The 25,616-nt window shown below is 41.5% G+C and overlaps 1 protein-coding gene across 1 annotated transcript; it reads left to right on the forward strand.

Moving 5' to 3' along the window:
* Nucleotides 1–351: 351 nt before the first annotated feature.
* Nucleotides 352–25,609, forward strand: OLAH (oleoyl-ACP hydrolase). The gene is made up of 8 exons (XM_006765323.2): nt 352–802; nt 1,166–1,331; nt 2,338–2,468; nt 13,748–13,886; nt 16,024–16,123; nt 16,763–16,932; nt 24,597–24,679; nt 25,342–25,609. Exons 2-8 carry the CDS (start codon nt 1,300–1,302, stop codon nt 25,476–25,478), a joined length of 792 nt encoding a protein of 263 aa, XP_006765386.2. The 5' UTR covers nt 352–802; nt 1,166–1,299; the 3' UTR covers nt 25,479–25,609.
* The last annotated feature ends 7 nt before the right edge of the window (nt 25,610–25,616 follow it).

A 25,616-nucleotide genomic window follows, 5' to 3' on the forward strand; every position in this document is an offset into this window, starting at 1 on the left:
CCGGATTGTTTGCGCCGCTCCCCCCGAGCCGCCGTCCGCGCCGCCTCCAGCCCCGCTCCGCGCGCCCTCGTTACCTCAGAATTTCACTTCAGCACTGCGCCGCCTCTGAGTCTGGGTATAATATTCTCTTTACTCCTAGTTGTAGAATTTCCACTCAGCCAGCCCTCCTGTGGCTCTGGACGTTGTCCTTTCCCTGGATCAAGCTTAATTTGACTTGGTTGTTCCAGGCGGCAATCTCTGGTGTTAACCTATGCCGCCATCTTTGGTTCCCCATTGGGTAACATTTTAATCCAAGTCCAACTGATCATGAGATGTGCCAGTCAAAAATAAACAGACACCAGAAAGACAGGTTTTACCTATTTTAGTTGGAAAGTGTGGGATACATTTAACCTAGTTTTATTGAAGCTTTGTAGAGCAATAACAGCCCTCAGTTATAAACACTGAAAATGTATATTTATCACTCTTGATTGTCTATTTTCCTTCTTAGAAGTAGCCATCTTTTTCTGTATTTTACACCGTTGTCTGAGAATCAACCTAAGGAGTCATCCAGGTGGTTCTTCTGAGGGTTTTACTGGCTCTGGGCCATCATTACAAAAAGAAGATTCTGGAGACAGATTCCCGTCTCTGTGAACGTGCTGCCTCTGGTGAAGAAGCCTTCCTGGCACTCCGGTCCGCTCGCCACCCTAAGGGCTGAGTAGGTTGAAGGATTTGCCTGGGCTCCCAGGGCTGTTCTGAGATTCGCAGCTGAGGACTGAGACAAGGTTACTTCTTGGGATTCGAGGAGCTCCTATGGTGTAAAGAGGTAAAGCCTTTACAAATGGCAGACCTTTTGCTAATTATTTTTCTTTTCTGAGTACTTGCTGCTCACTGAATTGGAAATCTGGCACAGTAGTGAAGTCTTTTTTGGACTTCCTATCTCTTTCTTAAGATTGTAGAGAAAATATAACTATTTAGGAAACCAAAACATTTATATTTTAAAAACAAACATCCCCTTCCTAGCCCAGTTTTCAGGTAGGCACTGTTTTCTGCTTGATTCACCTGCAGGGTTGTTCAGTTGTTAGAGTTTTAAAATGTTGCACCTTTTCTCTCTGTATTAGCTGGAGGCTCAGTTGTGCTTGGAGTACATCAGTTATGTTGCTTCTAACCCACTTCTTTTTTTAAATAGGGGTTGAAACAGTAAATACAGTCAACAGATTTAAAAATAAATCTGGTCATTCTTCTGTGTGCACAAGAGGGATTGAATTTGGCATTGACTCCCAAGCTGCCGAGACCAGCAATTGTGCACCATCTCCTCGCAACATGGACAAAGAAAACAATGCTGGGGCAGCCAGGTATGCACTGGGTGCAGCCTGGGCCTTGCCCCACCCCAGGTGCTCCGACGCTCTGCTCTGTAAGGCCACCTTGCTAGACTGAGAGGGGCTTCAAACAGAAGCCTCATTCGGTGTCCATTGCTTCTAGTGCAAGGCATTGTACATGTCACTAACCACTCACTTTGTACAACGGTATTGAATTGGTAGTGATTTAAAGTGAACGTGTACATCCGCGACTTGGCTGGAGCACTTGTGTGGATGAGGAGAGGTGAAGGTGAAGTGCACTTTTCACACCCAAGTGGAGAGGAAGTTCTTGTCCCTGACCCTCTAATCCAGTGGTTCTCAACCTTCTAGCCCTTTAAATACAGTTCCTCATGTTGTGACCCAACCATAAAATTAATTTCGTTGCTACTTCATAACTGTAATGTTGCTACTGTTATGAATTGTAATGTAAATATCTGATATGCAGGATGGTCTTAGGCGACCCCTGTGAAAGGGTCGTTCGACTGCCAAAGGGGTCGCGACCCAAAGGTTGAGAACCGCTGCGAGTCTAATCCAAAGCTTCCCAAATATGCTCTCTACTTCTTGCCACTTAGTGGCCCACTTGTATACTGTGCTGAGAATATGGGAAAAGGGTTAAGTCAGGACACTGAGATCAAAGCTGCCCATAAACTGTTTAGATAAAACTAATCCCTAAATTGTGAAAAAGGCAATTTCTGAAATAACATTTTTTATCATTTTAAATGTGCATATTAAATGTACTTGCTAAATGTTATGTAGAAATATTTGACTATTTTATCTATACTCTAAAAGTTTACATATTCAAGTTGTCAAGAACAAACCATAAAACCTTTATGCGGGGGGGGGGCGGGAGAGGGTGAGTTCTTATTGGAAAAATTGACACTCACTTTATAGTTGAACATATTCTCCTTGTAACTTATAATGATTTCCATTAAAACACACCTAATTCAGTTTGGGTGAATTAATTGATATGTGTAATGTTAACTGTATTTTTCTTTTCCTCCAGGAATGAAAAAGCTGTGAGCTGCTTATACCCAAAGCCTAATGCAGTTTGTAGGCTGATCTGCTTTCCCTGGGCAGGAAGTGGCTCCCTTTATTTTGCCAAATGGGGCGAAAAGATGAATGACTTACTGGAAGGTACGTTAACTTTCAACACCATCCAGGCAATTTATATGGGCAGATGGCAAACACCTACAGGAATTCGAAGCACAGTAACGATTTTCCATATTGGGAGATACACAATAAGTTATTCAAGATTACATTCTAATAACATAAATCTTATATTTCTAAAGTAAGAAATCCTGTTACCTTTATTTTGTTATTATTGGAGCTAGAAGGACTTTTTAGGAAATGGTATTCTAACCTTGCACTTGTTTTTAATGTAATTATTGATATGGTAAAATTGAATATACTATCTTACAGTTGTTTTCAATTTGTTCTGTCTGTGAGTTATTCCATTTTCCCTGTTTTGTCCTTTTCTTTTGAATGAACATAATATTAAAACATCATTTTTCTTTGTACTTACTCTATTGCCTTATAAGCCATATTTCTCTTTTTAGTGGTGGTTCTAGAATTTACAATAGACATCTTTCACTTATCACTGTCTGTCTTCAAAAAGCATTATTCTTGGTTAAACTTATTCCTAAGCATTTTATTGTTTTTGATGCTATTGTAAATGGAATTGTTTTCTTAATATCGTTTTTGGATGTACATTGTTGGTCTACAGAAATGCAACTGATTTGTATGTTAATTTTGTATCCTGCAACTTCACTTAATTTGTTGATTAGTTCTAACCATTTGTTGATTAATGGTTAAGGTGACCGTATGAATTTTATCTTTCATTCTGCTAATGCAGTGGTTCTCAACCTTGGCTGCACATTAGAATCACCTGGGAATCTTTTTAAAATCCTGGTTTCTGGGCCTTTTCCTCCAGAAATTCTGTTTCTTAGTTACTAATGTTGTGGCCCCACCCCATAACAAAGAAACAGAATTTCTGGAGGATGAGGCCCAGAAATCGGGATTTAAAAAAGATTCCCAGGTGATTCTAATGTGCAGCCAAGGTTGAGAACCACTGTGCTAATGTGATGTATGAAATTTACTGATTTGTGTATGTGTAACTATCATTGCACCGCAGAGATAAACCCCCCTTGGTCTGGTGTATGGGTAGTTCAAAAAGCAGTTTCAAACAGCAGTTTTTCCAAAGGAGGGGCCTCTATGCTTCAGTTATACTACTTGATTCTATCCAACAGCACAATGCTGTTTTATTTCATGTAATATATAAAAACTTTAAAACTGCATGCTTCCATTTCTCCTCGTGTCCTTTTGCTAATGTTGTCACATGTTTTATATTTCTACAGTAAATTTTTATTATTTTTGCTTTGCATAGTTATAATTTTTAAATGTTTAAATGAGAAAAACAGCTTTTATATTTGCCCACATTTTTATAATTTTTAGCATTTACTTTCTGTATAGTCTGAATTTCTATCTAGAATAATTTTCCTTCAGCTTGAAGGAAATATTTTTGTAGTGCATATTGGCTGGCAACAAATTTTCTAAGGAGACTGCAATTTTCTGTATTTTTGCCTTGACTTCTGAAAGCTATATAATCTGGATATAAAATTCTAGGTTGGCATTTTTTCCTTTATCATTCTAAAAATGACACAACGTTGTTCTCTGACCTGTGTTGTTTCCTATGAGAAGTCAGCAATACTTATTATCTTTATATGCAATTGTTTTCTTTTCTGTAGCTGATTTTAAGACTGTCTCTTTATTAATTTTAAGCAAAAGGTTATCATGTGCCTTGTTGAGCTTTTTGGGGGGATCTGTGGATTTACAATTGTTATTAAATTTGGAAAATGTTCCAAGCATTGTATCTTTGAAAATTATTTTCTACATCTTTCCTTTCTCAATTTGTTGGAAAGTAAATATCAGTATATGTTATGTTGTATCACAAAGCAGCGAGCTGGACAAGATGCCTAAGGAGCCAATTAGTTAGGAGTCATCTTTATTGCACGCAGGTTCAGAGCAGATTACCTCTGTCAAATTCTGAACAAACACAAGAGGGAGTATTTCCTTTTTATATCCTTCTAGTTCTTTGTGTAAGACAGCTTGTAACCTTGAATACATATCATATCTAATCACCTATAATATCTATACAGACAACTTATAATTTTGAGTACATATTATATCTAATCAAACACCTATAACCTTGGATGAACAAACATTTGGCAGAATATGTGAATTAATATAGTGTATCAGCCCCATTAGATGGCTAGCTTGCAAGGTCAGACAATTAAGTTTATCTTTTCTATTCAAGCAAAAAACAAAGTTATTTTACACTCTAAAAATAACAGAGGTGACCTACAGAATAAGAGACCAAGAATAACAGAGTAGTTCAAACAGCAGTTTTTCCAAAGGAGGGACCACTATGTTTCAGTTATACTACTTGATTCTATCCAACAGCATACTGGACTGCTTCATTTTTTTAAATCCCCACCCAAGGATATGTTTATTAATTTGACAGAAAGAGAGAAAGAGAAAGAGAGGAAGAGTGAGAAAGAGAGACAGGTGAGAGAGAAACATCAACTGGTTGCCTCCCAGCCCCATTCCTAGCAGGGATTGAACCTGCAACCTAGGTATGTGCCCTAACCAAGAATCAAACCCTCAACAATTTGGTGTATGGGATGATGCTCCGATCAACTGAGCCACCTTGCTAGGGCAAATTCTGTTCATTTTTTAAAGCCACTTTTCTCTGTGCTTCAGTTTGAATCTATTGTCCTGTCCTTCCTAAGATCTTTCTTGTTGGTGGGTTGTAAACTTGAATTTTTTTTCTCACAATATTGTGAAACTCAAACACCATTCTTTTTTTCAATAATTTTCTGTTTTATTTTCTTAATCTCTTAATATGCTAACTTAAGAATAAACCAAATGCTTTAAGGGAGAAAGCACTGTACTTCTTGTCTCTCTGAGATCATGGGCTCCTAAATTCTAGCTGCTTTTAAAGTACTGTATTTCCATTTTTGTCTCTCTAGCTCAGTGGGAATGCAGAAAGCTCTGTTGGTATCTTGGTCTCTTAGAGGTAGCCCTCAGCTTGGAGTACAGAACTCTTGATCTGTGCCAAATAATTGACATATTTCCATAATGGAAAAGAGGCTGGAAGAATCTCAGTTCACTTTTCTAGAATCCTCTTCTCTCCAGGCAAGTTCTGATTGCCTCAGCAGCTTACAGATGCTTTCAAATAGTGAGTGAGTGAGGGTGTGTGTGTGTGTGTGTGTGTGTGTGTGTGTGTGTGTGTGTGATTCCATTTTCTATTTGTTTGATCAGAGCATTGGCCTGATGTGAGCTACTTCTGAATAACCAAAAGTGAAAAGCTGGTATATAAAGTAATATAACAAACCATAGTGTATCCACTACCTGCCTTTCAATATTACCTTCTTTTTAATCCTCACCTGAGGATGTCTTTATTGATTTTAGAGAGGAAGTGAGAGAGAAACATCAGTTGTTTTCCTCCTGTACACACCCCAACCAGGGATTGAGCCTCCAACTTTCTTGCTGTATAGGTCAATGCTCCAACCAACTGAGCCACCTAGCCAGATCTCAATATTACCATTTCAACATTATTTGCTTTAAATTATTTTGCTCCTGATTAAATAAGGTCTCTATTTAATTTTTATTGTAAATACAATTAGTTACTTTTTATGTTTTCTCCATTTACTTTTTTCAATTATAGTTGACATTCACTATTATTTTATATTAGTGACAGGTGCACAACATAGCGGTTAGGCAATTACATCCTTTAGGAAGTGCTCCCCCTGGTAATTCTAGGACCCAGCTGGCATCATACATAGTTATTACAACACTACAGGCCCAGTGCACGAAATTCGTGCATGGGGGTAGGTCCCCTCAGCCTAGCCTGTACCCTCTCCAATCCGGGACCCCTTGGCGGATGTCCGACTGCCAGTTTAGGCCTGATCCTGGGGATTTTAATAAATTTCCTATTTTTACTGGGATCAATTTGGTAAATTGTATTTTTAAAGATACACAAATTACATGTAAATTTCCATGTAGTCGGACATCCCTCTTACAATCCTGGACCAGTGGCTCCTAATTGCTCACCTGCCTACCTGCCTGGTCGCCCCTAGCTGCCCCCTCCCCGATGCCGGCCTGATTGCCCCTAACTGCCTCTGCATGCCAGCCTGATCGCTCCTAACTGCCCCTCTACTGGCATGGTCGCCCCTAACTGCCCACCACTGCAACCAGGTTGCCCCCAATTGCCCCCTCCCTGCCAGCCTAATCGCTCCTAACTGCCCCCCCCCCCGGCCAGCCTGGTCACCCCACGCAGCCTGCTGTTTAGTTGTTTGGTTGTCCCTCACTAACCCCCCTGCTGGCCTAGTCGTAGGCAGTCATCTTGTGAGGGCATGAGGGTTAATTCACATATTACCTCTTTATTATATAGGATTACTGACTATATTCCCTATGGTGAACATTACATCTCTGTGACTATTTTATGAACACCAATTCTCTACTTTTAATAAATACAATTTTAAGAAATGGTTTCAGATTTACAGAAAAGTTGGAAATATAGTACAGAGTTCTCATGTACCCCTCACTCAGTATCCTCTCTCATTAACATGCTATATTCCTATGGTCCATTTATCACAACTAAAGAACCAACATTGGCACATTGTTGGAAGGAAGTCTAACTAAACTCCGCAGCTGATTCACATTTCACTACTGTTTCCTTACTGTCCTTTTTCTGTCCACTTTGGATACCACATTATTCAATCATCCTATCTCCTTTGCCTTCTCTTGTGTTTGGCAGTTTCTCAGACTTCCTGTTTTTGATGCCTTGACAATTTTGAATAGTACAGATCAGGTATTTTGTAGCACATCTCTCCATTCGGATTTTTTTTTTATTTTTTCTCATGGTTAGACTGAGATTATGGGTTTGGGGAAGGAAGGCCACAGAGGTGAAGTACCATCCTCATGATGTTACGTCAGTGTAGGTACTAGTAACCCGATTTATCACAGATGATGAGAAGTCTGATCATCTGGCTGAAGTTACATTTGCCAGGTTTCTCCACTGTTAGGTTACTTTTTCCCTCCTCCATCTTCTGCTGTTCGGAAGCAAGTCACTCAAGAGATAAGGAGTTAAGCTCCATCATTCTGAGGATGGAGTACCAACATAAATTATTTGGAGTTGTATTTCAGATATTTTTAGGAAAAAATCTTATGTATACTTTCTACTCCCATTCCTTTTTTTTCAGTTAGATGATTTGTATGTAAGGTATTTCTTTGCTTACATTTCGCAGGTTAAATGTGTCCAAAGCCACATTTATTAGCTCTTAGAAGCTAGGAAGTCTCATAAAATTGTATATTGACTTTTAGGCTTAGTAATTATAATTTTCTCAATTGTAAAGGGAGATGTTTGGACTGACCTCATTTCCTAACCTTCCTCCAACTCTAATATTCTCCAGTTTTCAGGAGCCAACAGCCTTCCTGTTTGGTTTGTTTGAAAGTCAGCTCTAGAAATTTCACCTTCAGTGATATTTCCCAAAGTATGTGAACATGTACGAACAGGGCTCTACACTATCTAGTTTTTAGTGACAAAATAAATAAACTATAACTTCCCTCCAAAAGCCCTAGGAAAACATTAACATCCATGAATAGGAAATTAGTTAAATGATAGAGCATAATTACAACTGTATATGCTTCCACTAAGAAAAAATGAGTAAAGCCTGCATGTGTAGATATGGATAACAGTTTGTTGTATAATTGATTTTAAAAAGCTAGTTGCAAACAGTGTTATGGTATGCTCCCATTTGTGTAAGTCCCTAAAAATGCACACATAAACACACACATACACAGATTAATACAATGGAAGCATACACAGAGAAAGGTATGGACACTACATGAAAACATGGCAGAACACACAAAACTGATAACAGTGGTTTCTTTTGAGGTGATGAGGAAGGATTGAGGACGTGGAAACATTTTGCCTTCTATTTAATGCATTTTTATATCTGTGTGTGTGTGTGTGTGGGGGGGGTTCTTGTCATATGCCTGTTTTACTTGGAAACATTATTTTCTATGCTTCCACTCTAAAGAGGTAAGGAAGGGAGAGTTTTCTCTAGGTCCCAGCATTAGGCAGAGCTGTTTGAAAGCATTTTGGAAAACCTAAGCCACTTTATAAATGGGAGCCATTACTGCTCTTTGCAAAGAGGCTGGCCTCGGTGAGAGCCTGCCCACACGCGCACACGGTCATACAGACACTCCCGGAAGCTTCTTGTTCTCCACGCCGTTTTTACACCAGCCCCTACATGCATTTGCATGCTAAGAAAGGTTTTTCTAGAGTTCTTCTGTTTTTTTTTTTTTATTTTTCAGTCATTTCATATTTGGGAATAATTGTTATAGCTATTTCAGAAAAATAATTTGAACACTTTCCTTCTTTTTCTAAGCTCTGGAGATTTAAGTAGCATTGATATTATGTCCTGTGAACATTTAGAAGAATTTCCCTAGACCCGTGGTCGGCAAACTGCAGCTCGCGAGCCACATGCGGCTCCTTGGCCCCTTGAGTGTGGCTCTTCCTAAGCCTTAGGAGTACCCTAATTAAGTTAATAACAATGTACCTACCTATATAGTTTAAGTTTAAAAAATTTGGCTTTCAAAAGAAATTTCAATTGTACTGTTGACATTTGGCTCTGTTGACTAATGAGTTTGCTGACCACTGCCTAGACAGTCATTTAGGCCAAGTGGTTTTTTTACATGAATACATCAACAACTCCTATTTCTTCTATAAAAATTACCGGTTTAAATTTTCTATTTTTACTGGGATCAATTTGGTAAATTGTATTTTTAAAGATACACAAATTACATGTAAATTTCCAAATTAATTGCATACAGAACTGCCAAAAGTCTTTTTTGATTTTCACAATTTTCCTTGAGTTTAAGGGTTGTTTCCTCTTATTTTATATATTTTCACTTTCTCCTTTTTTTCTTAAATTGTTACAGTGATTTTCCTAAGAAAAAAAATACTGAATTGGAGCTGATTAATATTTTAGGAGAGTAGTGAAAGGAGAAAATCAAAATAAAATAACCTTGTTAGAATAAATTCAGATGAGTGATCTGAAGATTTTACAGTTCACGGCCAATCATGGACTATTGCTACTTAGGAAGAAAAAAAGTCCTCACATCATAAGTAGTGCCCCTTTATTTATAAGAGCTTGACTGAGTGTTCAGTTATGGCTAAGAGACTGGCATGAGAGCCCAGGGGGAATGGAAGAATTGCAAGTCTTAATTTTTATATGGTCACCTCTTGAACCTTTCATAAGGGACATGGTTTGGACAAGTGAACCATCTCATATTCAAATAAATCTGTTGGTGGGGAGGGGAGGCTGCTCCTTTAAACCAATTTTTCAGTAGTTCATATGTAAAAATGTATAAAGAATAATACCTCAAACTTAACCATGGCCACTACTCCCCTGAATAATAAAACATTACAACTGAAAAACATTTACGTCTCCATGTACTCCCTTCCCAATTGTATTCACTCTCCCTTTCTGACCTCCTCAAATACCTAAATGAGATACAGGATTATTTCACATATTTCTAACTTTATATAAATGTATCATATTATAAACATTCCTTTGAAATGTGCTGTTTTCTCCTAAACTTATTTTTTAAGATTTATCATGTGTGTCTCTATTTCATTGACTTTTAACTATTGTATATTATTCCATTATATGACTATAACACAATTTATGTATGTATCCTTCTCTTTATAGACATTAAGGTCATTTTATTGTTTTTATGTTATAATAATGCTTCTATGAGCAGTCTTTTATATATCTTCCTGCATACATGTGTAAAAAAGTCTGTATCTAGGAGTGGAATTTCTGGGTGGTAACGTATGAATGTCTTCAACTATATGAAATACTAGAGGCCTGTTGCACAAAATTCGTGCATGGAGAGGGGTGTGTTCCTCAGCTCAGCCTGCACCCTCTCCAATTTGGGACCCCTTCAGGGATGTCCGACTGCCCGTTTAGGCCCGATCCCACTGGGCAGTCGGACATCCCTCTCACAATCCAGGACTGCTGGCTCCCAACCAGTCACCTGCCTGCTTGCCTGATTGCCACTAAGCACTTCTGCCTGCCACCTGATTGATGCCTAACTTCTCCCCTGTTGGCCCAATTGCCCCCAACTGCCCTCCCCTGCCAGCCTTGTCCCCCCAACTGCCCTCCCCTGCAGCCCTGGGTCCTCCTCAACTGATTTCCCCTGCAGCCTAGTCGCCCCCAACTGCCCTCCCTTGCAGGCCTGGTCCCTCCCAACTGCCCTCTCCCCTGCTGGCCATCTTGTGGTGGTCATCTTATGTGTTGGAGTGATGGTCAATTTGCATAACACCTTTCTATTATATAGGATTGCCAAATAGCTCTTCAAAGGAATTGCAGTGACTTACACTGTCAAAGAAGTATATGGAAAGAAAATTCTTATTGCTCTATATTCTTGACAATACTGTTAATGCTAAATTTTACATTTTTTTTTATAAATCTGTGCGTGAAATTACTCTGATTTTATTTTTTTCCAATTTTATTGAGATATAAGTAATATTTAACATTATATGTTTTAGGTGAACAACATTATAGTTGTATATATAAATACATCAAAATGATTACCACAAAAAGTTAACATCTATTGCCTCACATAGTTACAATGTTTTCCTTCTTTTTTTCACAATTTTTAAGAGCTACACTCTTAGCAACTTTCAGCTATACCATATAGCACTGTTAACTATAGTCACCATGCTGTACATTACATGGTGACTATAGTTAATTATAATAATCAAAACAGAATGCTATTGGCATAAAAACAGATACATACACCATTGGAACAGAATCAGGACCTCAGAAATAAACCCATGCATATCTGGTCATCTAATATCTGACAAGGGAGACAGGAATATTCAATGGAAAAAAGATAGTCTCTTCAATACATGGTGCTGGGAAAATGGGATATTCACATGCAAAAGAATCAAACAAGACCCCTATCTTATACTCACAAAAATTAACTCAAAATGGATTAAAAACTTAAATGTAAGAATTGAAATCATGAAGCTCCTGGAAGAAAAAAGAGAAAAAGCTCCTTGGCATTGGTCTTGGTGCTGACTATTTTTATATGATACCTAAAGCACAAGCAACAAAAGCAAAATAAACAAGTGGGACTACATCAAAATGAAAAGCTTTTTAAATATACATATTTTATTGATTTTTCACAGAGAGGAAGGGAGAGAGATAGAGAGTTAGAAACATCGATGAGAGAGAGAAACATTGATCAGCTGCCTCCTGCACACCTCCCACTGGGGATGTGCCCGCAACCAAGGTACATGCTCTTGACCGGAATCGAACCTGGGACCTTACAGTCCCCAGGCAGATGCTCTATCCGCTGAGCCAAACCGGTCAGGGCTAAAAAGCTTTTAAAGAACAAGTGAAACCATCAACAAAATGAAAGAGTAACCTACTGAATGGGACAAATATTTGCAAACCACACACTTGATAAGAGTTTATATCCAAACTCTATAAGGAACTCATACAACTAAACAACAATAAAAACCAATCCAATTAAAAAATAGGCAAAGGACCTGAATAGACATTTTTCTAAAGACATACAGATGGCCAACAGGTGCATGAAAAGGGGTTCAACATCACTAAACATCAGGGAGATGCAAATTAAAACCACAATGAGATATTACCTCACACCTGTTGAATGGCCATAATCAAAAAGAAACAACAAGTGTTGATGAAGGTGTGACAAAAGGAAAACTTTTTGCAGTATTGGTGGGATTATGAATTGGTATAGTAACTATGGAAAACATTATGGAGGTTCCTTAAAAATTAAAACTATAACTACCATTTATGATCCAATAATGCCACTTCTGGTTATATATCCAAGGAACAAAATGGCGACCTCAAAGAGAGGTGCGCTCCAGTGTTTACTGCGACAACATGGATGGATCTCCAGAGCGTTATGCTAAGTGAAATTGAAGCATAGTGGTCCCTCTTTTGGAAAAACTGCTGTTTAAAACTGCTGTTTGAATTACTCTGTTATCTTTAGATAGTCTCTTATTCTATAAAATATAACTTTGTTTTTTAGCTTGAATAATAGAAAAGATAAACTTATTTGTCTGACCTTGCAAGCTAGCCATCTAAAGGGGCTGATACACTGTTACTAATATTAAATCACATATTTTGCCAAGTGTTTGTTCATCCAAGGTTACAGGTGTTTGATTAGATACAGTATGTATTCAAGGTTACAAGCTGTCTTACACAAAGAACTAGAAGGATATAAAAAGGAAATACTCCCGCTTGTGTTTGTTCAGAATTTGACAGAGGTAATCTGCTCTGAACCTGCGTGCAATAAAGATGACTCCTAACTAATTGGCTCATTAGGTGTCTTGTCCAGCTCACCAATTTGCAATACAACAAAATAAGTCGAAGACAAATACCATTATGATCTCACTCATATGTGGAATCTTATGAACCGAATAAACTGATGATCAAAAATAGACCCAGAGTCATAGAAGCATAAACACACCATTGAACCTCAGAGGAAAGGCAGGGAGGGTGGGTGGGAAGAGATCAACCAATGAACTGGAATGCATATATGCAGAACCCGGGGACACAGACAATGGGGTGGTGAGGGCCTGGAGGGTTAGGGGAATGGGAGCCGCCTGGAAGAGGTTAATGGGAAGAAAAGGAGGATCTACTAGCATGTAATACTCTCAACAATAAAGATTAAAAAATAAATAAACAAAAATCAAAGTCCAGTACCACAGAGTTATTTTTTCAGCTTCATTTTCATCAGATTACCAAGATAATATCAACTTAAACTTCAAATTTGCATAAATGCAAGGCTTCGGTTAAAAAAATATAAGGGCAGACTTTTTCCATTCAGAGCCAAGGTAAATACAGAAAGTTATTATCTCCCTTTGGCATTAGGAAGATTTTTTTTCCTCATCTACTTTTCACTGAGAGTTTAGAGCTCAGAGTCCCTGGCTTTATGTCAAGGGCTCTGTTATAGGTCACCCTTGAAACCTGATAGTTTATTTTCCTGATGTAGGCAATAGGTGTCAGAGTAGCCATTCCATTAGTACATGCTCACTACTTTTACTGTGAGCTAACCTATTATATGGATGTTTCATTTAGTATTTCTAGGTATTTTGTAGTTGGAGAGTATTTTTCAGATAGTCTGCTGTATCTTATGGTACTGCTTTTTCTCAGCAAATCCTAAATCTTTTATATCACTGGATTTGATATTATTCATTTCTTTGAAATTATTCATGTCATGTTAACATAAGCTCCTTTACAATGTCACAGTATCTCACTCACTCACTGATGCATTCACTTGTGCTTTCTGATCTCCAGTGCACTCCATAAGGCTCGCTGGGAGAGAAAATCGATTTGAAGAGCCTTTTGCCAGTGACATGTGCCAGATAGTTGGTGAAATTGTTTGTGTTCTGCTGCCAGTCCTCCAGGATAAACCATTTGCATTTTTTGGCCACAGGTATTTAAAATCTGTTTTAAAAGCCATTTCCTCAATCACAAGTCGTTGGCAAATATTGTTCTTTGTGTCTTGTGAGAAGCATACTTTTTGTATGTTACACTGCTTCATCTCTGCTTAAAGGAGTGAGTGATTAAACATGGCTATAGCTATTCTCAGACAAGAAAGTTAGACTGGAATAGTGCAATAGGGACCATAAAGATATAAATGCCAGGTTGTGTGATGAATTGTGAAAATCCTGGGCTCCTGGCATCTTCTCATTGGAAAATAGTCCTAGAATATTGAACAATTATGGCCAGTCACAACTCGTACAATTGGCTGTTTGTATAGTAATTATATCTTTAGACAAACAACAACGAAAAAAACCGGACTTGTAAAATCAAGATTATAGCAGTAACTTATAATGCACTTATTTTTAATTTTAACAATTATATAAATAGTATGTGCTAGATGTATAATTTTAAGGTTATAATGTGAAACCTGCAGTTTTAACTGCCTCTTAGCCAATTTCACCTGGGACAAATTCCTACGGTTTTTGAATTAGTTTCCTTCTCTGTAAAGCTGGAAAAATAATAGTTCCTTCTTATGAGGATTAAAGAATAATGATCATAAATTATTTGGTATGTGATAAGAACTCACTAAATTTTGGCTACTATGTTATATAATATTTATAGATATGGTCAGGCAAAAAATAAAAAGTGTCATCCTAGAAAGTATTTTAAAATTTTGATGTGGTTCCATAGTATGTTATATATATGGCCCTGCTTTATATCTTTTCCTGACTTTCTTTCACTTACTATTGTTGTGAAGGTCACATTGCTTCATGACCTGTTTTATCATTTTATTAATCTCCCTTTGTGGACATAGTTACTTTTATCTTTTTCTGTTAGCTAAAGAACATATATACATAGCCCACATACACAGACAATAGTGTGGTGATGTGGGGTGGGGGAGAGGAAGGGGATAGCAGAGAGAGGGTGGGAGCTGGGTAGAGATGGGTAAAGTCGGGGAAGGGGGACATCTATACTGGTGTCAGCAATAAATATAATTTTTTAAAATAAAAAGAAATGTCTTTAAAATTTTTTCAATGAACATTTTTAAAGAAAATTGTGTATATATCTCATAAGTTTCTTAGTATAGATCTTCAGAATTTCGGTTAAATGATATGCCCATTGTTAGAGCTCTTAATATACATTTCCAAATTACCTGCAATTTACGCTTCCTCAGCAATGAACATGGGACTGAGTTTCCCTTTTCCTTCCCTAAGATATTTACCAAAGTAATCTCTGGCGGTATTGTTTACAAAACATATCTACATAATGTCTACTGTAGCTCACAAACCTTTTGGTCCCAGTACTGTTTTAATACATTTAAAAAACATTGAGGACCTTAGAGAGCTTTTGCTTATGTGTGATATTATGTCAATATTTACTATATCAGAAATTAAAACTAAGAAATTTAAATATACACATGTTAAAATAATATTAATAAACCCGCTGCATGTTGTCATAAATATAGTTTTAAGTAAAAGACTGTATTTCCTCTCAAAATTAGTGAGAGGTAAGGCTTTTACACTTTTGCGAATCTGTTTATTGTCTGGCTGAACAGAAGGCAGCTGGATTCTCATTTCTGCTTCTGCATTCAAACTGTTGCAATATCCCACGTCACATAGCCTCAGGAAAACTCAACTATGCACTCAGGAGAGGATGAGAGTAGGAATATAACATTTTGGCATTGTCATGAAAATAGCTTTAACCTCATAGACCACATGAAAAGGTCTCAGGAATTCCCAGGGGATCCCAGACCATACTTTGGGAACTGCTGCTGATACATACTATCAAAGGCCTGGTGATAGAGAGCTGAAGGGACAAAAGGAAACTGAAATAAATTTCAAGGCATTGTGGAGTAAGTACTAAATTTTGTCCTGAACTATCTAGGATGTCTTAAAAACACTTTTTATGCTGATATAAGTTGTTGAAAGTATACCCTCATAAATACATTTATTATTTAAGTAACTTATACTTTTCTTTGCAAATGTCATGATCATTGCTGTTTTATGATCCTTGTCTTTATATACTTTCAGTGGATTACCATGACTTTGTTGAACAGTTGTTATCATGTTTTTCTTTCCCAAATTTAGTATGGGGGCCACCATTGCTTTTTTGACTGCACTACACCTAAAAGAAAAACATAAGCTAGAACCGATGCATTTATTTGTGTCAAGTGCAACTCCTCCTCATGTAAGTAATTTCACTTTCCTTAGGGTAAGTGGTAAAGAGGAGGGAAATGAGGGGGAAATCACGACGCTATTTCCCTATATGGTGAATTCTGGCCCAGCATGGGGATGATGGTGAGACCCTACCGGCTCATGAAAACACCCTCAAATTTCTTCCAATATCATCTCCCCTTTTCTCTGAAATGCACTTTAACCATTTCCTGGTCAGTCCCCGGTAAGTCCAAGCCATTATTGACCCAAAGTACTTTTTCTTTCATTCTGGGTCAGGTGGGAACTTAATTAACTTTCAGCTAAGTAACTGGATCAGAGCCAGGAAAGAGTACTTGAAATCTCCAAAGGAGAAAGTGACCTCAATATTTCATATCATCCTGGCTCTAAAGTCAGTGCTGCTGTGCTGCCCACACTCCTGCCTTGCTCTCCCTTCCCCGATGGCCCACACGGCGGCATTATGACACTGGGTCCTAGGGTAGGGGAACTTTCTTCTTCCTGCTTTTCAAAAGAAGGAGGTCTGCCCCAAAACCTGAAGATAAAGAAGTCCACTTCTGACCCTGACTTGATGGCATTTCCCTGGAGAGGGAGCTTTCAGTTTATGAACGAGTACGTTATATGAAATATTAGACTTATGTTGTTCATGTTGTTCAAGTCAAAGGCCAGGCCTCGCATTCCTGAAGATAAAGAAGTGTCAGAAGAGCACCTTCGCTCTTTCATTTTGAATGTTGGAGGCACTCCCGTGGATTTGATTAATGACGAGGAATTTTCTCAACAATGTTTGTCCAGACTGATGGCAGATGCACGCATTCTTCGTGATTACACGTAAGTAACTGAGATATGTGCTTTTTTGAAAAAGAAATAATTATCTGTAGAAAAATATAGGTTGGAAATTCTCTGAGACTGCTTATTCAGGAAGACGACATCCAAAGAGTTTGATTTTATTTCCTTTAGAGCCACTGTGATATTTTTACTGGCTCAGAATGTGATGATCCACGTCCTGCGTGGTTCAGGGTTCGGGATCTGGAGAAGGGCCATGTGCAAATGACAGAGACGAGACAAGAAATAATAATTTGGAAATATTGGGGGCCAGGCGGAAGGCCAATGCAAGGGGGAAGGACTTCCCCTTGTGCCCAGGCCTTGCCAACCTTTCATTCAATTTTGGATACACATCTAGCTCTTAGGCAGGTAACTGTGGTAACAGACAGACTATCTTAAAGTCAGTAAATATTAGAAAGATTTACTCTGAGACTATTTGGTCAGGAAATTGCATGAGCCCCCATTGTCTGGACTAGACAATCGGTGCATAGCTCTGGCCCTGCCAGGGCTCAAGGTTCACCAGCATTCCGGGTTCCTTGTTTACACTTCTCTGATAGCGAAGACAATGGGTGGCTTCCCACAAGAATGGAGCGTGGGCACAGAAATGATATAAATGAAAGATAAATAGAGCATATCTTTGTTTTAAATATGTGTGTGTGTATGTGTGGCTCAACATACATGTTTTATCATATAACATGTATTTGTTGAATAAACTAACACCAAGGCACCCTCATCCTCTCTAAGGGCCAGAAGCAGAGTCCTACTTTTTGAACTGTGTGGAGGTGAAGCAGGGAGGAAGGAGTGGCTGGCTTCTTTGTGAATTCTGTTCCAGAACTTGTTTAACCACCTGGCATCTGACCATTGCTTTGGGATGTATGCATTGGGGCTTGATGTCTGGAGGCCTGGAGACCTGACATTCTGTAAAGCCTCCCCAGTCATCTGAACCTGCCCCTGGCTCTAACTTCCCCATTGCAGTGAGTAGGGGCCGGCCTTTGGTCCTTAGTCACCATGAGATTCTGTCATGCATTCCTCCAATCTTTCCTGGGCTTTGTCTCCTCCACATACGTCCCTAGAAGGCAGATGCTTGGGCCTATGTTTCTTCTATTTCCTCCATAAAGGCTAGACGTAGGCATAGGGCCACCATGACAATGTTTGTGATGAGAAGTTTATACAAGTATCTATAAAAAGTGGAACATACTTGAAGCATCTTGAGAACAGAGACAATCCCACTCACCTATGACACATCCCTCCGCACACTGCCATCTCCAATTTAGCACTAAGTCCGCCAGCTGCCCCCGGTGACTGGAGTCTGTTCCTCTTGCCATTCTGTCCCAACCATCTTTGCCCAAGTGTGAGTCTCACAGGGATAAGCTGTCTGTGTTGCTGTCTGAGTACAGAGTCAGAATCAAAGAAACCAGTCTGACATCACGTCTTTCCCTGCCCCCAAATAGAAAAGTAATCCAAGTCACTGTGGACATTCAATGAAATACTGTAGGCAAAAGCTGGTTTTTAATCATTAAGCCTCACACAATAGTCAAACATGCTGTCTGGACCCTCTGCCCGGGGCTTACCAACTGTGAGATTCAGAGCAAGTTTCTTTAACAGTTTGTGTCCCACCTGTCAGAGAAAGGAATAAAAACTCCCTCCAGGTGTTGCGGTGAGGACTAAATGAGGTCAGATTAGCAACGTAACTAACTACCACAACTGAAAACACACCCACAAAAATTCACTACCAAAGGCTGTTGTGGCTTTAACATCTCAGCAGAGCCTCAGGGTGTCGGTGGTGGGCCATGTTCAACCACAGCCCACCAGAGGAAGTGAAATAGGGTGATTACCCACGAGCCCTGGAGGAGGTCCACGGCACACCTGGAGGGCCCAGGGCGGGCAGGGCAGGTGTAGGCAGACAGTGTGGCAGGACGGGGGCACACACCTTTATTATAGTGTCTGTGGTGGAGTGCTTTGGGGTTCCTGGGCCAAGGCCAGATTGGTGAATTCAAACAAAAAAAGTGGGGTTTTGTATGCTTCACGGGGGTCTTGTCTAAGGGATGCATGAGGGGAAGGCTCTGGGAGGCAGGAGAGACTGTTTATCACAAAGGCTGTTGGGGGAGTCATATCAGGGACTTACCCTTACTTGTGACTTTGCAGCTGACATCTAGGCTAGTGTCACTCAAGGCCCCCACAGGCTGCTTAGCCACACAGTGGATGCCAAGGCAGCAACATTAGCCACACTCTCAGCAGCTCTCAGGAGAAACCTCCCCAACACCAAAGTAAAAGAGAAATCACTCACAGGGATATTGCACTCATACAATAGAGAAAACCTTCGTAGCACTCTCCTCCTCCCCCCAGTAAATCCGAGTGTAATAGCTACTCACAACATATGCCCCCTCTCTCCAAACTCCAAACATTCTCTCCAAACCCTGCTTTCCGGATTCTTCTCCCCTCTTTACTCCCACTCCTTCAATCTACTCCTTCAGTCGTCTCAGTCTGTTCTGTCTTCTGGTCTCTGCAGCTCTCAGCCGTTTCCAATAAAAATAAAACCAGACCTATAGCGCCCCTCTCTGTTTCCATGACCACAGGGCTAAGAGCCTAGGGCAGTGGTCAGCAAACTGAGGCTCACGAGCCACATGGCGGCTCTTTGGCCCCTTGAGTGTGGCTCTTCCACAAAACACCACATGCGGGCGCACATGTACAGTGTGATTGAAACTTTGTGGCCCATGCGCAGAAGTCGGTATTTTGTGGAAGAGCCCACTCAAGGGGCCAAAGAGCCGCATGTGGCTCTCGAGCTGCAGTTTGCCAACCACTGGCCTAGTGGCCAGAATGGAAATCTGTGGCAGGTGGGAGCTGTGATGGCTCCTGACTCACTCAAGCTCCTCGTCTCCTGCCTGAGCGTTCGTGCTGTTCTCTTGTCTCCTCCTAAAACCTGATTGTATACTAGTACATGCGAGGCTGTTGGATTTTGTCCCTTTGGCTCTGGAATAGTCTTGCCTTTTTAAACTGTCTATGTCTTTCAGTTTGGATAATGCCTGTTGACCACCTTCAGGTTCAGTGATTCTTTTCTCAGCTGTATCCAGTCCACTGCTGGGCCTGTCAAAGGAATTCATGTGGGTTACAGTTTGTTCCTACAATTTCCACTTGACTTTCTTATAGTTCTCACCTCTCTAATAAACTTTCCCATTTGCCTACACATGTTGTCCACCTTTTCCACGACACCCTTTGACATCTCACACACAGGTATTTTAAGTCCCTGTCAGATAGTTCTAACATCCGGGTCTTATTGATTCTGATTCTTTTTGTTGCTTTGCCTCTTGACAATGGAGTTCTTTTTTGCTTTCTTATGTCTGATAATTTTTGTTTATTGAAGGCCAGCTATTATGCATAAAACAGAGACTGCAGGATATATTTTTACACCTGGACCTGAGCACATCTCATCAGGCTATACGTATGGGGAGTTGAGTCGATATAGACTGGAGATGACCTGTTTGGCTTTTGTTGTTACTGTTGCTCCTCAGGGCAACGCTAGCTTCCAAGTCCCCTAGTGTTACGTGTGCTCAGCATGGAGACTGGGCTGCTGGAGAGTTTTTCTCAATGCATCAGTCTTTCCCGTGACTCATAGAACAGTCTGTCTCCACTGACGGACAGTTGTTACCCGAGGTGTGGTGTCAGCCTTTGGGGTAAGACGGGGAGTTGTTGGAAGTGGAGTCTTGAGCTCCCATCTTAGGCAGGTCCCTTGTGCTTGGGCCGGGTGAGTGGGACTCTCAGCATGCCCGCCCCTTCTCCCTGTGTCTGTGGTTGGCATAGATGTGGGCCCTCCCCAAGGGCGGAGGGTCAGTGCTTTCGGGCCCTGCAGTCTCTGTCTTTGGCTGTAGGGGAGTGAGTGTCTGATGCACCGCCTCCAGCAGCTTGAGGCTTTTGCTTAAGAAAGAAGGGCCTGGGTAGGGCTGGCATTTAGTGCCCATTTTATGGCCTGTCTGCCCAATTGCCCCACCTAGGGGGCTCTTTCTGGCCTCCTGCCTTGTTCACAGTCTTTCTTTCTTTTTGATTTTTTTAAAAATATATTTTTATTGATTTAAGAGAGGAAGGGAGAGAAAGAGAGAGAGAGAGAAACATCAATGATGAGAATCATTGACTGGCCGCCTCCTGCATGGCCTCTACTGGGGATCCAGCCCCTAATCTTGGCATGTGCCCTGACAGGGAACCCAACCCTGACCTAAGAGCCTCACCAGTGAGCCACACCGGCCTGGCAGCCTGACGAGTCTCTATTGTTTTAAGCCCCCTGGTTGGTGGTCACTGTTACAGAAGCCCCAGCAACAGACAAGAGGTCAGCGGGAAACGGAGTCAGGACGGTCCTGTGCCTCACCGCCCAGGGCCCCCGCAGGCCTCTGAGGGGGAAATGCTTGGAGGACCCTAGTGGGCCACAATCACTGCAGGCTGAGTGGGCAGCGACTGCAAAGGAGAGGCAACCAACCGCGCTCTCTGCCTCTTAGAGGCATCCGCTGGCCCCGTGGGTCCCCTCCTCCCTACGTCCATCTTACCAGGCAGCCAGCAGCGCCCACCCGACAGCATGGAACTCCAGGCAGCTCTTGGCCAAGTGGCCGGAGCCCAGGCCAAGCAGAGGAAGGGGTTTGCTAAAATAAGACCAGGCCACGGGTGACCTGTGAGTTTCCATCTGCCAGGAGCGCAGGTTGCTCAGTTACCATGAATAACCCAGACGGGTGTCTATTCCAAGGTACATGACACCCCCTGCCCCCGCCCCCGCCCCACCCCGCTCCCCAACACACACACACACACACACACACACACACACACCCCTCCTGGTTGATCTCCTGCACGCTGTTAACATTTTAGCTACACACACACACACACACACACACACACACACACACCCCTCCTGGTTGATCTCCTGCACGCTGTTAACATTTTAGCTACACACACACACACACACACACACACACACACACACCCCTCCTGGTTGATCTCCTGCACGCTGTTAACATTTTAGCTACACACACACACACACACACACACACACACACACACCCCTCCTGGTTGATCTCCTGCACGCTGTTAACATTTTAGCTACACACACACACACACACACACACACACACACACACCCCTCCTGGTTGATCTCCTGCACGCTGTTAACATTTTAGCTACACACACACACACACACACACACACACACACACACCCCTCCTGGTTGATCTCCTGCACGCTGTTAACATTTTAGCTACACACACACACACACACACACACACACACACACACCCCTCCTGGTTGATCTCCTGCACGCTGTTAACATTTTAGCTACACACACACACACACACACACACACACACACACACCCCTCCTGGTTGATCTCCTGCACGCTGTTAACATTTTAGCTACACACACACACACACACACACACACACACACACACCCCTCCTGGTTGATCTCCTGCACGCTGTTAACATTTTAGCTACACACACACACACACACACACACACACACACACACCCCTCCTGGTTGATCTCCTGCACGCTGTTAACATTTTAGCTACACACACACACACACACACACACACACACACACACCCCTCCTGGTTGATCTCCTGCACGCTGTTAACATTTTAGCTACACACACACACCCCTCCTGCTTGATCTCCTGCACGCTGTTAACATTTTAGCTACACACACACACCCCTCCTGCTTGATCTCCTGCACGCTGTTAACATTTTAGCTACACACACACACCCCTCCTGCTTGATCTCCTGCACGCTGTTAACATTTTAGCTACACACACACACCCCTCCTGCTTGATCTCCTGCACGCTGTTAACATTTTAGCTACACACACACACCCCTCCTGCTTGATCTCCTGCACGCTGTTAACATTTTAGCTACACACACACACCCCTCCTGCTTGATCTCCTGCACGCTGTTAACATTTTAGCTACACACACACACCCCTCCTGCTTGATCTCCTGCACGCTGTTAACATTTTAGCTACACACACACACCCCTCCTGCTTGATCTCCTGCACGCTGTTAACATTTTAGCTACACACACACACCCCTCCTGCTTGATCTCCTGCACGCTGTTAACATTTTAGCTACACACACACACCCCTCCTGCTTGATCTCCTGCACGCTGTTAACATTTTAGCTACACACACACACCCCTCCTGCTTGATCTCCTGCACGCTGTTAACATTTTAGCTACACACACACACCCCTCCTGCTTGATCTCCTGCACGCTGTTAACATTTTAGCTACACACACACACCCCTCCTGCTTGATCTCCTGCACGCTGTTAACATTTTAGCTACACACACACACCCCTCCTGCTTGATCTCCTGCACGCTGTTAACATTTTAGCTACACACACACACCCCTCCTGGTTGATCTCCTGCACGCTGTTAACATTTTAGCTACACACACACACCCCTCCTGCTTGATCTCCTGCACGCTGTTAACATTTTAGCTGATACCTTCTTCCTTGACGTCCAAGACACCCCTCCTCCTGTGCTTTGTGCGTGTGAGCCAGTCTGCACGCCTCACATCTCCTTAAAGGTGCCTGACCCTCCTTGGAATTTCTTTTCTAGTTTGCCTTGCAGACCCAGCTCTCTGATGAGTTCAAGGAGTTGTGATCTTGTAGTTTGTTGGGCTTTTTCTCATCATCAGGTTGAGAGAGGCACTTCTAGTTTTCTACTTTCTGGGCAAGAGTGGGGATTTTTTTAAAGAATGGAAATTCTTGCCTGGACTATTGAAAGAGCCAGTGAGCTGGTCATAGACCCTGTGTCCCACATTATACCCAGATGTATGAAGCCAACTTTTTTTCACAACGCACTTGCCTTAAATCCTTTGGGTGGCTTCCTGTCATTCTAAGGGTGATCAAAATCCTCTATGAGGCCTAGACTTGGCCCTTACCCACCTCTTTTACCTTAATTTGTCCCAATCCCCCCTTTACTCTCTGAAAGTCATTGGTTTGTGCTCATTCTCTTCCCTCTTCCCCTGCCGCCTCTCTCCCCTTTTCCAAGTTTTGTCCTATTAATTCAGATCTCAGATTCAACTCCTTTTCCTCGAGACCTTGCTTAATGCCACCTCACCCCCAAATGTCAAGTGTTTGCAGGTCCTCCTTGGCAGCACTTACACATCTCTCTAGTTATCTAATTATTTCATTTATGTCTGTCTCCCCAGCCAGTTTCTAAGTTGCAGGAGGAAAGAGACCGTGTTTATCCACAAGTTCTTAGTGGCCAACATGGCAGCCAGCAACACACTCAATACATGTATGTTGCTGTTGGGATTAAACTAAGAATGGGTGGAACTGACTCAGGGAACCTGCTTTCACGAACCTGCTTTTGTTCTGCTGGTTGCAACTCTCTCTGGCCCATGGAGAGCTGGTTGTCTCTGGGGAATGGCAGTTAAAGGGCCTAGTTATAACCAGCCTCACCCTGAGTTGGACTGGGGGCCCAGGTGCCATCCAGCTGCCATCTGTGCTGTTCTAGAAGTTAGGTGGCCGGAACCACAGTCTGACATGTGGAAATATGGCTGGTAAAAATTCTTTTGAATTGCTAGAAACAGCAAAAGAGAAAGAAGTGAGGACACACCCGGTTCCATTCAAGTGACACTGGTAATACTTCAGGAAAGATCCTGGGAAAAGTTACTAACTGGCTCTTTTCCATTTACAGCTTTAATGCACCATCTGAGGCCCTTCTATCTTGTGACTTGACATGCTTTGTTGGATCTGAAGATGTAGTAGAGGATATAGAAGGTGAAATAATTTTGAGTATTTTATTGAGATAAAGTTCAACCAGCAGTTACTGCAATGAGTAGAAAATGGGCCCAAGTTTTAGCTATACTAATAAAAGGGCAATATGATAATTAGACCGGGAGACAGGACATCTTCTGACCATGCAACTTCCTTCCAGACAAAGCCACAGTGGTGGGGCAGAGGCGGTTAGGGGCAATCAGGCTGGCAGCAGAGGGCAGTTGGGGCCATGAGGCCAGCAGGGGAGGGCAGTTGGGGGCCATGAGGCTGGCAGGGGAGTGGTTAGGCAGCGATCCAGCTGGTAGGCAGGCAAGTGGTTAGGAGCCAGCACTCCCGGATTGCGAGAGGGATGTCCGACTGCCAGATTGGAGAGGGTGCAGGCCGGGCTGAGGGACCACCCTCCCATACATGAATATCGTGCACCGGGCCTCTAGTTTCATATAAATGGAGAGATGTTGGATCATATGTAAAATGAGAGAATGCAGGTACTACTAATATATACTGATAGGTCTTAGAGAAATTAAAAATGCAGGACTTATAGAACATGAGACCTTGAAACCAACTTGCCACTGGGCTCAGATCTTTGAAAGGTAATATCTGGAAGTAAATGTTTTGTTGTTTTTTATGTCATTTGTTGCTAAATTTATAATTTTGTTTATTTTTAGCCTGGAAAGATGTAATCAGTGGAAGTTTTCATATTTATGTGCGTCCAGGAAATCACTTTTATCTCATGGAAACTTCCAATGAGACCTTCATCATGAACTACATAACCAAGTGTCTAGAAATATCGATGCTTGCCTGACTAGACGTGTTTCCGGTCTTAAAAAGTCAAAGTGATTATATGATAGTTTGAAAAATTTTTTCAGAAGTAGTTCTTTGTTTTCATTCAGAAATCGGAAAGTTATACATTTGCTCCTGCCAGGGGATTTGTTTTATATAG

This window comes from Myotis davidii, unplaced genomic scaffold (genome assembly GCF_000327345.1).
Source record: "Myotis davidii unplaced genomic scaffold, ASM32734v1 scaffold1380, whole genome shotgun sequence".
Classification (NCBI taxonomy): Eukaryota; Metazoa; Chordata; class Mammalia; order Chiroptera; family Vespertilionidae; genus Myotis; species Myotis davidii.

Coding starts and splice junctions, on each gene's coding strand:
- OLAH (XM_006765323.2), top strand. CDS start 1,300: ATGGACAAAGAAAACAATGCTGGGGCAGCCAG. Junction 1,332..2,337: donor AACAATGCTGGGGCAGCCAG/GTATGCACTGGG, acceptor CTTTTCCTCCAG/GAATGAAAAAGCTGTGAGCT. Junction 13,887..16,023: donor TTTGCATTTTTTGGCCACAG/GTATTTAAAATC, acceptor TCCCAAATTTAG/TATGGGGGCCACCATTGCTT.